This window comes from Hyperolius riggenbachi, chromosome 11 (genome assembly GCF_040937935.1).
Source record: "Hyperolius riggenbachi isolate aHypRig1 chromosome 11, aHypRig1.pri, whole genome shotgun sequence".
NCBI lineage: Eukaryota > Metazoa > Chordata > Amphibia > Anura > Hyperoliidae > Hyperolius > Hyperolius riggenbachi.
This window is the reverse complement of record NC_090656.1, coordinates 81,017,870-81,033,432: the sequence shown is the minus strand read 5'-3', so window position 1 is coordinate 81,033,432 and position 15,563 is coordinate 81,017,870. Positions and strand designations below refer to the sequence as shown.

The following is a 15,563-nucleotide window of genomic DNA, read 5'->3' as shown; positions in this document are numbered from 1 at the left end:
TCATCCTGCTCAGTATAGCATTTTAGGTTTGAACCCCCTACAAATTGTTAAGCGTTTTAGCAGCAGTATTCTTGTCTTCTCTATTAGGACATAGTTCAGTTATTTGTAGTGTTCTCCAGCACTGCTGGGTACGTTATCTCGTGTTTAAACCTTTGACATTTTACCTGGTTTTCAAAAGCAACACCTTGGTTTTACTAATGCCCTGATCCTTGAGATTACCTATGCACAATAAACCATTTTATGCTAAAATTATGAGGAGTCTTTATTGCGGAATGGTGGCCCTTTTTTTCGCTTGGGGTGGAGGTACAGCTCATCTTCAAAGCTAATTTTCACACTTGGCACAAAAACAGCTTTTTTTTATTAGATTGTATCAGGGTGTATCAGAGTCCTAAAAAAGCAAGCACTGGCATTGATTTGATTTACTGTCACCCTCAGAGATCAATTAATGTTGGCGAAGATGCTTTAGAGCATTGGTAAGATCTGGGGAAAGAATAAGAGGAACAGAAAAAGAGATGCTACATGATGGATGGAAGCAGAAGCTGAAAACCTAAAGTGGGCCATATAACTGGCTTATTAGAAATGGGCATGTAGAGATGGACAGTGAGAGGCCCCCTGTATAGCAAACCTTCCTTTTTAGCCAGTAGACCCAGAATGCTCCCATTTTATCTGTGATGTGTGATGGTATATTGGTTAAGAAGTCTGTGCACTTTTTCTTGACGTTCATTACATGGTTAAGCTATTGAACAACTTTTCTTTCTCAGAATACCATGTAATTTCCACTTTCAAGAGGAATCCTCTCGAACAGGCCTTCAGACGGCCCAATGTAAATCTAACCTCCAATCACCTATTATACCACTATTGGATTGCTGTAAGCCATAAGGCCCCAGCATTCCTGTATGATATCTACCTCAGGATTACTGGAAGAAGCCCAAGGTAATGGTGACTAGCTCTGTGATTTTTCTGTTCCTCTTACATGTCAAACATAGCCAATATCTGCCGCCAAGCTCTCATGGCAATGGGTCGTCGTCTGCTGCTGTTGTCCCGAAGCATGTGTCTGCCTAACCCAGTACTAACCAATCACTACACGGATCTCAAGCAGGAAGCGCAGCTTGTAAGGCCGAGTCACTGGTTTACTAGACCAACATGAAACTGCTTTGGAAGAGTTCATACTTCTGAATTAAGATTTAGACTGGGACAAAAAAAAAAAGCGAGAAAGTCGGCAAAGAAATTGAACTAAATCATTTGGAGAGGCTAAAAAATACATTCTCTGCCTCAGTTTTTAAAGCTTGGCTCCACGTATATGGAAAAGAATGTAAATGTTACCTTCAGGATAGGTATGTGTTGCAAAGATTTCAGCAGAAAAAATTCTGACCCTACCTTTTTGTGTCTCTCCACTTATACAATACCAGTAGAAATTAGTTCCATGCAACTGTGGGTACACTGGTTTGCATGAAGTATTACTTTTTTTATGAAAGTGGTGTGTGTATATATATCGCCACTTTCATTTAAAAAAAGATATGACAAATCCTGGCTACATAAGCCGCGTTCTAATGTAAAGCTGTTGAAGATGATATTTCTAGTCTGCAACCAGCTATATTTTTCCCAGATCTGGTGAAGGTTTCAAATTTTGCTTCTCTGGCAACAGTACAGTGTTTGGTTTATGCTATACACCCATATTCTCTTCTTTCAATTGGTATAATTAGTTCAGGTGGTGGGAAGTCAATTTTTACAAATCTGTGCCAAATTCCTCAAGTGTTATACAATGAAATTTCCTTTTATAGAGGTAAAGAATGTTTATACATAAGAGGATGTCATCATTTCAAACTACGTCTCACAATCCAATGCTGATCCTCACAATGTCCTGAAGGAACATTTATTTATCTTTTTCACCTAGAGTTTTACCTTAAATAGCTCACCATAGTCCTTTCAGTAACTGCAAATTTTGACTAAAATTTTCCTGATAAACATATGGTAGCTGACATTCGTAGACATTGTTCATTTCCTCTGTTATGCTCATCCCATGGCTCAAACCACTTTGTTACTAACCTGAACCAAGCAGTAATGGCTTCTGCCTTCTATGGCTGCCTTGCTGGACCAGGACAGTAACTTTCTAGAGTGTAAAGCCATAGCATGGGCTACTAAGTAATTAATATTCGTTTATGTTGGCCTAGTAAGAGTGATTTCAGCCCGATGGTTGCTTAAGAGAAAGTACAATTGTACATGAGACTGAAAATTGACATTTAATTTTGGTTCATTGAATGTTGTGATGTTTTTAATGTATGGTTTTCCTCTAGGGGAGTTCACTTGTCTATCCTCAGGTGTGCTGGAAGTGACCTAATAAGAATGTGATGTGGGCTTTGAACAAATTAAGCTGTGTCGAGCTTAAAGAGGGCTAGTTTCAGGTCCTTTCTATTTTCTGCAGCCTTCTGGGCTTCTCCTGTGCCGTTATCGAGCGGTGCAGGAGAACAGGTGAAAGAGGCCTTATTCTGCTACAGAAAACTACTTCCTACAACATCTACGTTCAGCTGCCCCATGCTCAGATGTCCAAACAGAAGATGCACATCACCACACTGCCTGAGCTGAGTAGCCATGGGAGCAGCTGACAAGCAATGGATAGGTTGGCCTCCCAGAGTTTATTTGTAGAGGCATATTCACACAATGTGCATCTTTCCACCACGTTGTGAAGAACCTTCAGCAATGTACACAGTAGACTTTTGGCACCTGTAATGTACATTCTGCATGATGGCCAACTCCCTGTACTGGCATCAACTGATGTCCGCCACTCCAGCTGCAACAATGGCTGAAAGCAGAACTTCTGCTCGTCCTCCCACTCTTCTGTCCATAAGATAGAACAGGCTGCTTGAGAGCAAAGCAAGCATGTCTGTACACCGATTGAGATAGTTTGTCACAGTCTATAGAAGTCTACAGTGTGCGCATAGCTTGTGTATAAAGAAGTCATTAGTACAGGCTAAATATGCTCTAAAATTACTATCTAATTGGCAATTAAAATGTTTTTAAAAAAATAACGTATATTGGGAATTACATATGCCCTCTTTAAGCTCTCGACTGCAACAATACTGCCAAGGACAAGTGATCAACACTAGTAGTGAAACAGTGGTTACTAGAATAGTGACATTCCAAAAGAGACAAACTTCAGTGAACTGGAATTGAAGGAGATTTTCTGTGCATAAGAAAAACCTTCTGGTTTCAAACAAAAAACTATTGCCTCATTGTTTTTATTCTTCTGTGTTGAGTCCCAGTCTGTGTACATTTTTTTCTCACTGCATCTGATCCTTATTTCTCCTACAGAATATTATGTAAATGTATCCTTCAAGATGAATCCTTTAGAACAGGCTCTCAGGCGCCCCAATGTTAACCTTCGAAACAACCCCCTTTTGCATCATTACTGGACGGCTGTCAGTCATATAGTACCTGCAGTGTTGTATGATGCTATACTCAGGTTGACAGGTCAGAAACCCTGGTAAGGAGGTCACAATGAAAAACATTAGGAGGTGCGGTTAACCTGGTGGAGGCATGCTGAGAAGACGCAGGCTCAATGGCAAATATTGGTAAATTTAAGTAGTCGGCCTATTTTTTGCTGGTCTCGCAGCCTTGGTTAGTCTCCCGATATAAAACTTAAATTGACTTTTCTGAAACCGCACCTTTTTATTTATTTTTTCATCTGAATTTTTTTTTTTTTTGCCACTTTTTTGATGAATGGTCTTTTATTTATTTATTTTTTATTACATTGTCAATATCCTTGTTCTTATCTTTTTACTTTTTCTAATCTTTTCGTGTTTGCATGTTTTTCCTGCTGTTCTCAAAATTACTAAGGTGATTTACTAAAGGATGCAAAGGATGGTGATTTAGGAAAAAGCAACAAAAAACAAAAAAAAATGCTGTGGTTTGCACATCAAATATAAATAAATTAGATGTGACCAAGCAGGTAGAGTTTGATTGAATTCCTGTTAGAGGAACTTGGGTTTCAAAGGAACTTTAAAGCAAAAGTTCATTCACCGTTTTATATACAGAACATTTTATTGAAGGATATTTTAAATAAATAATAGTGTGAAAAATAAAAAAAATTCTGCTAGACTATTTTTTATAATAATGTTTTCTAATAATTCAAGGTTGTAATAGATTGTGGATGCCTTTTCAGTATATTGCTACCTTAAGGCTGTTTTCACAGTGGGACGTTACAGGCACACTTTAGAGCAGCCTGTAACGCAGGGCCTGATCTGCATTTCTTCTCTCTGATTTTTTTTTTCCCCGAGAGTCTAACGATACGTACACACATACGACACATTCGTTGTGAAAGACGAACAATCTTTTAATTGACGAAAGAACTACCTAAATAAAGTTAGCTTTTAAAGGTGTGTAATGATCTGATAGTTTAACGAACGATCTGGAACAACGTCGCATACTGTTCTTGGAAGTGACATCATAGCAAGTTCCGCCCGCACATAATGAACGGTTCAAAATGTACGTTACACTGTAAAACTAACGTTACATATATTACATTACAGTACAAGATTTCATACTGTAGGTATGTAGGTAGAGCATTTACATAATATAGCGTTGACAAAACATACAAAAATACACTCTGTCTCGTTAAAATGACAATTCTGGTATAATCATGTAGCAATTGACGTGTCACAGGACACATTCACAGAGCGAACGTTACATCACGAAAAGCAACTGTTACGCTTGCGCATAAAAATGAAAGGTTCTATGGAGATATAACAAAATGCGCATGTCAAGCCTAGTACGAACGACCGTTTTCTAACGATGTACTACTTTTGCAAACTATCGTCGTTTAAAAAAATCTGCCAAGGCAGATCTTTCGTTTTTAACGATCTAGCTTGTCCATCGTTTGTCTTAATGATCGTTGGATGGTTTTTTTAAACGATCGTCGTTTGAAATGATTGGGGAACGATCGTTTCAAACGACTATAGCCGCATGTGTGTACGCACCTTTAGTTAATCATCTAACTTGCCTGACATCAGTGAGGACAGTATAACAAAGGTGATATAAGGCCAAGCTGTGTCCCGTTCAAACAGTAAATTAAGTTTAGGCATTAAAATTAATTTATAAAAAATGTGAACTTTGCCTGCACATAGTTGAATGTTTTGAAGAGGTGCAGTGAAAAATAGTGAAATATAATCATGTCCAGTTCAAACAGCCTCAGCTTGTCATTGATGGAGAGAGCACTAGTTGAAAGACGTTACAGGGAGATTTAGAATTTTACTAGCTGCGCAAGTTTTTATATTAGTCTGCCTCTTGCTAGGTGTCTGACTACTATCTGAGTAGTCGCAGGTAACCAAAGGAACGTTTGATTAGCATTTCCAAATGTTAGTTGCCTTTTAAACCAGACCTGGGCAAATTATATGCATGCTGCGGACCACGGAGCCCCATTCCTAAAATACTTTCCTTCCTCCCTCACTCTCTGCAGAGTGCCAGCGTATTACATTCTGGCTGGCACATCCTGACGGGGTGTCATGCGACGCCCTGTGGCCATGGAGACATGATGCTGGAATCGGCGATCAGGTGAGTTTTAACCCACTCTTATTGCCTGTTTGCCACTCTGCAGAGAAAAGGGGGGTTGAGGAGGATAGCCAGGCTGGATTTACAGCGCACGTGGGCCGTACTTTGCCCATTTTTAAGCTCTTGTTGCAGTTGCACTTTAGTGGGTTTAAATGGATTTAAAAAGTATTTTCTGATCAGCAATGCATCACTGATTTTTATCTCTGATTAACTTAAATGGCTGTTAAAACCAGGGCTGTGGAGTCTGAGTCGGGGCAATTTTGGGTGCCTGGAGTCGAAGTCGGGAAAAAATACACCGACTCCTACTCCTAATGAATTTCAAGTGTAATTAAAATAGAAAATATAATAAAATGTTCTATTTCTCAGATAATAGTCATAATAAATAATTTATACATACAGTAATAGCTGTGCTTAGTCCACAAAAATGAAATAAACCAATCAAAATTAGTTACTTGTGCTGCTTCAATAAAGCAGTCCCTGTATTTTTAAAGTCAGATCTACACATCTGATTGTGACTGTATATATGATGTGTACACAGGAATCTCTTACATATACGAAATAACATCTGTGCTGCAAGTATAAAGCCTGATGTGTAGCCGTGTCACTAATAGAGATGGTCAATGAGATGGAAATAATTCTGCGTTAATTCTGATTTATTCAAATGTATGCACTCTCTTTGCTCATGAAATCAAATAATTTGATATGTTGTTAAAATTTGGTTTGGTGGCTACGAATTAAATGGTACCTGAGAAGGATGAAAAGAAAAGTTTTATACATACCTGGGGCTTCTTCCAGCCCCCTTCAGGCTAATCAGTCCCTCGCTGTCCACCTCCACCACCTGGATTTTCTGCTATGAGTCCTGGTAATTCAGCCAGTCAGCGCAGTCCGGCTGCATGCCGCTTCCACAGCCAGGAGCGTTCTGCAACAGTGCTGCGCAGGTGTAGTACACTCTCAGCGGCGGAGTGTGTGCATGCGCACTTCAAGTACCTGGACTCATAGCAGAAGATCCAGGTGGCGGAGGAGGACAACAAGTGACTGATTAGCCTGAAGGGGGCTGGAGGAAGCCCCAGGTATGTATAAAACTTTAATTTCAGCTATCTCAGGTTTACTTTGTGGTGTTGTCTATCGCCCATAAACCTGGTTCAGATTGTGCATGAAGAATGTGTAATACAGGAAGAATCTCCTTATTCCCCTGCAGAGTACCTGCACATCACTCTTACATGTACCCACAGTCACATTGCCTAGGGCCTGATAGATGTTCTTTGTTGCAGTCTGTACCTTTTTCAAGTACTCTTACCAAGGACTAGTTTTAGACCAAGACTAAACGGAATAAATATGGCAGTCTCCATATCCTTCTCACTTCAGTTGTCTCTTAAAATTCCTAAGCGTTGGCAGTTAAGAGACGAATTTCATGTTACATACTTTTAATCAACAAAATTGTAATATGCAAATTAGAGGAGTCTGAGTCGGTGGAATCCTAAACTGAGGAGTCTGAGTCGGTGGATTTTTGTACCGACTCCACAGCCCTGGTTAAAACACTATAAATAACAGATATTACTGTAATCTGCACCCTTTGCCAATTCTATCCAGTCAATTGGCACCACTCTCTGCCCCTCCTTGAAAAATCTTCAGTTTCATTAACCACTTGCCCGACCGCCCACAGTCCATGGGCGGCGGCAAAGTGGAGTCCGCAACGAACCCAATACGCCCATTGGCGGCGGCTCGCTGCGGACTAGCTGGCCGGGGATTGCGCGCTGGATATGTGCGCATCCGCTGGCAATAGTCTCCGCCCACCCGTGACGTCAACCCGCCGGCGGGTTGTTAACCACCCGATCTGCCGCATGTAAAGGGTATAATACGCTTTGTAATGTATACAAAGCGTATTATACAGGCTGCCTCCTGCCCTGGTGGTCCCAGTGATCGAGGTTGCAGCCCCCCTAGTAAGCACAACACCACACTGATCCTGCCCTCTGAGCACCCATCAGACCCCCCCTGCCCACCCCCCAGGCCCCTGTTTGCACCCAATCACCTATCAATCACTCCCTGTCACGATCTGTAATTGCTATTTTTTAGATTAGGTCCCCTGGTGGCTCCTGATCACCCCCCCCCCACCCTCAGATCCTCCCCAGTACCCCCCACCCCCCCTGTACTGTATAAAAATGCCAGGGCCGTATAGGAACCCCACTAAGTAACCCCATTGTAGAAAGTAGACACCCCAAGGTATTCCGTTAGGTGTATGATGAGTTTATAGAAGATTTTATTTTTTGTCACACGTTAGTGGAAAATGACACGTTGTGGAAAAAAAAAAACAATAAAAATCAATTTACGCTAACTTGTGACAAAAAAATAAAATCTTCTATGAACTCACCATACTACTAATGGAATACCTTAGGGTGTCTTCTTTCTAAAATGGGGTCACTTGTGGGGTTCCTATACTGTCCTGGCATTTTAGGGGGCCTAAACCGTGAGGAGTAGTCTCGAAACCAAATGCCTCAAAATGACCTGTGAATAGGACGTTGGGCCCCTTAGCGCACCTAGGCTGCAAAAAAGTGCCACACATGTCGTATCGCCGTACTCAGGAGAAGTAGTATAATGTGTTTTGGGGTGTATTTTTACACATACCCATGCTGGGTGGGAGAAATACCTCTGTAAATGACAATTTTTTGATTTTTTTTACTCACAATTGTCTATTTACAGAGAGATTTCTCCCATCTTGCATGGGTATGTGTAAAAATACACCCCGAAACACATTATACTACTTCTCCTGAGTACGGCAATACCACATGTGACACTTTTTTGCAGCCTAGGTGCGCTAAGGGTCCCAATCTCCTATGAGTACCTTTAGGATTTCACAGGGCATTTTGAGGCTTTTGGTTTCTAGAGTCTAGGCTACTCCTCACGCTTTAGGGCCCCTAAAATGCCAGGGCAGTATAGGAACCCCACAAGTGACCCCATTTTAGAAAGAAGACACCCCAAAGTATTCCGTTAGGTGTATGGTGAGTTCATAGAAGATTTTATTTTTTTGTCACAAGTTAGTGGAAAATGACACTTTGGCCTCGATTCATAAAAGTCTGGTCGGGAAAGTAAATCCGTGTGGGATAACTCCGCTTTTGGTATTTCTGACTTCTGGATGGTAATTCATAAAATGTTGCCAGTTGCGATAGCAGAGCGGAGATTTCCCGCTGTAGGCTGTCGGTAACCTTGTGGAAACACAGAAGCTGGCAGAGTCCCTCCGTGCGCTGCTCTCTCTGCTGCTGCCGCTTGGGAGGTCTGTCCCATTCACTGAAATGTATTCCGCATGCTTCTCGCTGCATCCGAGGTAGCGGTAATCCCCGTCCGCATACCGCTTGCTCTAATTTTTATGAATGGACATTTTGTTACATTTCTTACGAGAAAACAGCACAAGGCCGTGATTTATCGCTCTGCTTGGGAATGTCAGCTTTTCATGCGGAAACAGCCTTTATGAATACGCATTTTGCTCAATGGTCGGTAAAGTCAGCTGTTTTCAGCATTTCCGCATGCGGAAATGCTTTATGAATCGAGGCCAATGTAAAAAAAATTAAAATTCCCGCTAACTTGTGACAAAAAATAAAATCTATGAACTCACCATACACCTAACGGAATACCTTGGGGCGTCTTCTTTCTAAAATGGGGTCACTTGTTGGGTTCCTATACTGCCCTGGCATTTTAGGGGCCCTAAAACGTGAGTAGTCTAGAAACCAAATGCCTCAAAATGACCGGTGAAATCCTAAAGGTGCTCATTGGACTTTGGGCCCCTTAGCGCACCTAGGCTGCAAAAATGTGTCACAATGTGGTATCGCCGTACTCAGGAGAAGTAGTATAATGTGTTTCGGGGTGTATTTTTACACATACCCATGCTGGGTGGGAGAAATACCTCTGTAAATGGACAATTGTGTGTGAAAAAAATCTCATTTACAGAGATATTTCTCCCACCCAGCATCTGTATGTGTAAAAATACACCCCAAAACACATTATACTACTTCTCCTAAGTATGGCGATATCACACGTGGGACCCCTTTTTGCAGCTTAGGTGCCCAAAGTCCTATGAGCACCTTTAGGCTTTACAGGGGTGCTTACAATTTCGCACCCCACAAAATGCCAGGACAGTAAACACCCCACAAATGACCCCATTTTGCAAAGTAGACACTTCAAGGTATTCAGAGAGGGGCATGGTGAGTCCGTGGCAGATTTCTTTTTTTTTTTTTTTTTTTTTTTTGTCACAAGTTAGCAGAAATGGAAACTTTTTTTTTTTTTCAAAGTGTCATTTTCCGCTAACGTGACAAAAAATAAAATCTTCTACGAACTCACCATGCCTCTTAGTGAATACTTTGGGATGTCTTCTTTCCAAAATGGGGTCATTTGGGGGTATTTATACTATCCTGGAATTTTAGCACCTCATGAAACATGACAGGTGGTCAGAAAAGTCATAGATGCTTCAAAATAGGAAAATTCATTTTTGGCACCATAGTTTGTAAACGCTATAACTTTTACCCAAACCAATAAATATACACTGAATGTTTTTTTTTTATTATCAAAGACATGTAGCACAATAAATTTGGTCAAAAATGTATATAGAAATTTTACCTTATTTGCAAAAATGTCAGCACAGAAAGTAAAAAAAAAAACATTTTTTTGACAAAATTCATGTCTATTTTGATGAAAATAATAAAAACTAAAAATCGCACCAGCAATCAAATAGCACAAAAAGAAAGCTATATTAGTGACAATAAAAGGAGGGAAAATTCATTTAGATAGTAGGTTGTATGACCGAGCAATAAACCGTTCAAGCTGCAGTGGTCTGAATGGAAAAAAAGGCCCTTGTCCTTAAAGCAGTAGGATCAGCCATACTATTCCAGGTAAAAAAAAAAAAAATGTATATATATGTGTGTGTGTGTGTATATATATATATATATATATATATATATATATCTATATATATATATATATATATATATATATATATATATATATATATATATATATATATATATATATATATATATATATATATATATATATATATATATATATATATATATATATATATATATAATGTGTGTGTAGATAAATACTTGATTTACTTACATAACACATGTATTGTACTGTCCACGTTTTGATTTCAGTGAATGTTATATAGTAAATGACGAGAATTCTGTTCCTGGTGGGGGCCATGTCTTTTGCCCACAGTAAAGGCTAAAGCTGACCATACACTGGCCCAATTTGCCGCCGTTTCGACAGCAGATTCGATCACTGGGATCGAATCTGCTGCCATTCGTTCGCGCTACACGCCGAATTTCGATCCATTTCGTCCGATCTCGTCAATCGCTCCGTGCGGAAAATTACCACCGATCGCCCGCGGGTAGGGAGCGCGTCACTAGCGGCGTTCGAGTGCCCGACGACCGACACAATAGAGGCAATACATTACCTGCTCCGCCGGCGCGACTGCCCCCACTGTCACCGCTGCTTCTTCTCCGCTCTGGTCTCTGGCATGCTTCAGTGCCTCCTGCCCGGCAGGAAGAAGTAAAGCATGCCGGACCTGGAGACCAGAGCGGAGAAGACAGCGGAGACCTGGGGACTGGAGTCGCGCCGGCGGAGCAGGTAATGTATGCGGGCGGGGGGGAGCGGCGGCAGCACCACCACCACAACAGATTGTGATCGGTTTCAGGCTGAAATCGGTTACATAGTTACATAGTTATTTTGGTTGAAAAAAGACATACGTCCATCGAGTTCAACCAGTACAAAGTACAACTCCAGCCCGTCCCCCACATACCCCTGTTGATCCAGAGGTTCACAATCTGTTTGCAGTAAAGGTAGCCATACGATCCCTCTCTGATCAGATTCGATCAGAGAGGGATCTATCTGTTGGTTGAATCTGATGGCAAATCGACCAGTGTATGGCTACCTTAACTCGTGATGTCATTTCTACCCTTTACTTTTTTTCTTGTCTCCTCCAATCACTGAGTCAGCTCAGCCTTGCTTGTAAACACAAGTGATTAGGGGATTAGGTTTCAGATAAGCAGCAGGCAGGAAAATAAAGGGAAGAGGAGGAATATATTATAGATAAAAAGAACCCCCAGCATGCAATTCTTTGGCACCGACTACTAAAGAGCCAGTGCTCCTAAGATATATGATAACTCCAAATCATAACAGCAGAAAACGTTTTAAAAGTTTTGAATGCAGGATTAGCATCTTTATCACTTAATACACTCAGACCAGTTGCTGTTGAAATTTTATTTTTATGGAGACGATACCGCTTTAAGGGGTGAAAAGACTGCGGTCCTCAAGTGGTTAAAGTGTACCAGAGCTCGTATAAAGCTAACGTTTTATACATACCTGGAGCTTCCTCCAGCCTCATACGCACAGATCGCTCCCACGCCGCCGTCCTCAGCCCTCCCGCAGCTTCGGTACCGGGCCCCGTCACTTCCGTCAGTCGGAGCCAGTCTGATGCAGGAGAAGTGTGTTCTTTGCGTATCTATCCAGCAGCAGGTATGCATAATAGCTTTATACTAGCTCTGGTTTCCTTTAAAGATGGCCCCTGACCTTGGAACTATTTCCAGGTCCTTGCTCTGCCAGGCACATTTTTGTACAAGCTGAGCCTTGCTCAGGGCACTCTTCACTGTGGGGAGCGTGACGGATACAGGCAAGGCCTGTGAGTGATTAATGCTGCGATGGGCATCCCATTGCAGTTTGCTCTGTTTAACAAGCAGCTTTTAGGAACATTTCTACAGGGAATTACTTGTAATGGCAGACTCTCTGGCTGGCACAAGGGATATAAACAGGTATGTAAATGACAAAGGAACAGGTCTGTGTGCTTCATTTAAATAAAAGAAAAATAGCTTTTGGTACTCTTAAAAATACTACCATGGGAACTACACTGTTTAGAGTGACTCATCCCTATTCTTGTATACTAGATTACAAACTATATTGAGGGACTGCTCAGTAATGAGTAGTGCAAGCAAACGAGATAGAAGACTTATGCCTGGTACACCATACAATTTTCCATCAGATAGACGAATCGAAAAGATAATTCGTACAGGTCTGATCTGATTTCCACTCATCCAATCTTTTCTATACAAAATCGATCAGAAACGGAAATTATCGATTCAACCCATCTATCTGATGGGAAATTGCATGGTGCGTACCAGGCATTGAGAAGCTGTAGTGAAATGTTTTAACGTTTTTAGCAGAGGTCAGCATTGCAGAATATTGCGAATGTTATGATCATAGTTGATGATCTCTTAGCTTTGGATCATGCAATGTTTCTTCAGCTATCATGGCATTTCGTTAGCACAAGTCAGGTATTTGATGTGATTGCGAAGGTTTTGGGAATATGAAGATTTTGCAGCTAAGTGAAGGGGAACAAATGTATCACTGCATGACATTCTTTATATAGAACTGGGGTAGACAAATTGCATGTTTCCACTGACCTAAAATGGTGGAAGTGGCAAATTATTTTTTCCGCTGCACATGGAATTGCTAATGAGGGCTGGTCATTGGCTAATTTGATTGTTGTCAACAGTAAGGGCCCTTTTCCACTAGCAATCGCTAGCGTTCACGCTGAACGCTAGCGATTGCTGAATCGCAAAATGCAGGAAAGTTCCGGCGATTGCGTTCATGATTTTGCTATGCTGTGATGTGCATAGCAAAGTCGTGGCAAATATCGCTCCGCAGCGCGATCGCGTTTGAGCCAAAAACGAATCGCGGTAGTGGAAATATCCTACCGCGATTCCTATGTTATTTAACAAACCGTAGCGATTTAGAAAAATCACTAGCGGTTTGTGATTTTGCAATTCAGCATCGCAAACGCCGCTAGTGGAAAAGGGCCCTTAAGCAGCTTAGACTGCGGGTGCTCCGAACAGGATTTCTAAATCCAGCACTGCCTTAAAAAAAGCTCAACCGCTCTAGGAGCCGAGAATTCTCGGTTACCTTGTCTTATGATAGCGTTGGGCTCTCTCTCTAAAATGTTTACAGATGCTTAATTTAATCAATAGTTGATTGCTCTTCGCTGAGGACGTGCCCAATTACTCTTTATATTAAGGTTCACACAAGCTGACTATTAGTCTGGCTTATGTTATTAAGCATAATTTTTCAAATTTGCTGTATAACTACCTGTCAATAGTATTATTGATATTTCTCTGTACTAATATTATCTTTGTCTTATTGGCATGATTGCTTACTTGTTATGACTATTTTGAATTTTAATCAATAAAACTTTTGTAAAAAAAAGATAGCGTTGGGAATGTCCCCTATCAGTCCTTGCTGCTGAGTCTGAGCACAGAAATGAGGGCCCGTTTCCACTTGTGCGGTGCGATTTCGCTGCAAAAAACACGAAAATGATGCGGTTGTATGCAAATTTTAACGCAAACTCGCTGACGTTTTCGCGTATTTTTGTGAGTATGCGAATTTAACCATGTCAGTGCTTGTGTGCTTTTACATTGATTTTAAGTGAAAACCTATGCGAATTTGCATAGCAACAATACATGCAAATTTCCTATTAATTACATTATATGCGAATCGCACACTAGCTTGCGGTTCTGGCTCTGCAGATTTTTCCAGCACAGTAAAACGCTCAGTTTTCCTGACAAGTGGAAACAGGCCCATTGACTATTATTGGTTATGTGAATCTGCATGCGTTTTCTGCGGAAACGGGCCCTGACTGTTGCTGCTCTGATGACAAGCTGATGAGTGCTTAGGATGATTCTGGGCATAAGAAACACCAGCTTTTGAGAGGATCACATTTTGATATATAGGGGTTGATTCATTACCCCTAACGCAGGAAGACGGCATGAGTAAACTCCTGTTGCTCTGGGCTAATAAATTAGCGCAACTTACTAATATCTCCATGCATGCTACACGCGTTACTTAGCAACTGCCTATGCTTTACCTTGCTATGCCGTAGTGCTGTATCACGATACTCCACTGGCCTGTCCGCTGCTACATTTATTACCTTAGTAGCAGCCGTGCTAGTGAAGTATCGCTATAGCGATATATCACTATGGCATGATAAAGCAATCGGCTGTTGCTATGTAACGCTCGTAGCATGCATGGAAAATTATTAGCGTGAGTAACAGGAGTTTACTCACACGGTTTCCCTGCATTATGAGTAATGAATCAACCCCATAGAATGCACTTGGACTCTGTTATTTATGGGTAAGAAATGGTGAGGAGTTGATTCCCTTCTAAACTCCAAATCAGTCTTTCCAGCTCCACCAAGCAGTGCTTGCCATGGAAATGGGGCATTCCTCAATGTCTTAAATTTAATTCACAGTACTCCATAACGTATGTAGCATTTGTGGCCCCAAGAAATACAATATGGTCCAGTAATTGACATGGCCAACCAACATTAACCAGTAAGAGAAATTCCAGTTTTGGATGAGTTAACCCCTTGAAAACACCTTTATTAAATCACCATGAGTTAACCCCTTGAAAACACCTTTATTAAATCACCATATCAAATGTTAATTTGTGCTCTCTTCACCTGTCACTTATTTCCCATCCCTCAAACCGTAGTCTCCTGTGATGTGTATGGCAGTGGATTGCGGTTTGATGGATTAGACAGACCCAGCTCTCAGGCTCAGATAACTAACTTCAGAACAATTGAGAGTTTTCTGTGGAATGTTCAAAAGTTCGGTACCCAAATTGTGAGTCCTAGAGCCAGGCCTGTCCTTTCCACAACTTTTCTACTCTGTGTTTTGTTCACTAGTATGATCTTCATTTCTAAAAATGTTTGATTATTTAACACTGGTACTAAATGGTTGTCTTACTTGACAGTACCTTTCAAATTCCATTGTCAGTCCAGATATTGCCATCAAGCCTGTCACATTTCTCTGCATTAAGATGTTGCAACTATTAAAGATTGCCACCAATTTCTCTTAATTTATTTATTTTTTTCTTTAAAGTCTGTTTTGTTTTTGTTTTTTCAGCCATTTTTATATTTCTGAGCAGAATGTAAAATGTATTGCAGATCCGAGAGCTTGTACATAGTGAAATTTATGCCA

At 40.9% G+C, this 15,563-nt stretch overlaps 1 protein-coding gene across 4 annotated transcripts in view; it reads left to right on the top strand.

The window, feature by feature from the left end:
* FAR1 (fatty acyl-CoA reductase 1) overlaps positions 1 to 15,563 on the top strand; it is a 185,656-nt gene that overhangs the window by 144,181 nt on the left and 25,912 nt on the right. For 3 of the 4 annotated variants that reach the window (XM_068261228.1, XM_068261225.1, XM_068261226.1), the window contains one exon: positions 762 to 933. In XM_068261228.1, the coding sequence (XP_068117329.1) occupies positions 762 to 933 (172 nt within the window). Of the gene's footprint in view, positions 1 to 761; positions 934 to 3,309; positions 3,482 to 15,563 lie in introns of all 4 variants that reach the window. The other variant, XM_068261227.1, reaches the window with a different exon arrangement.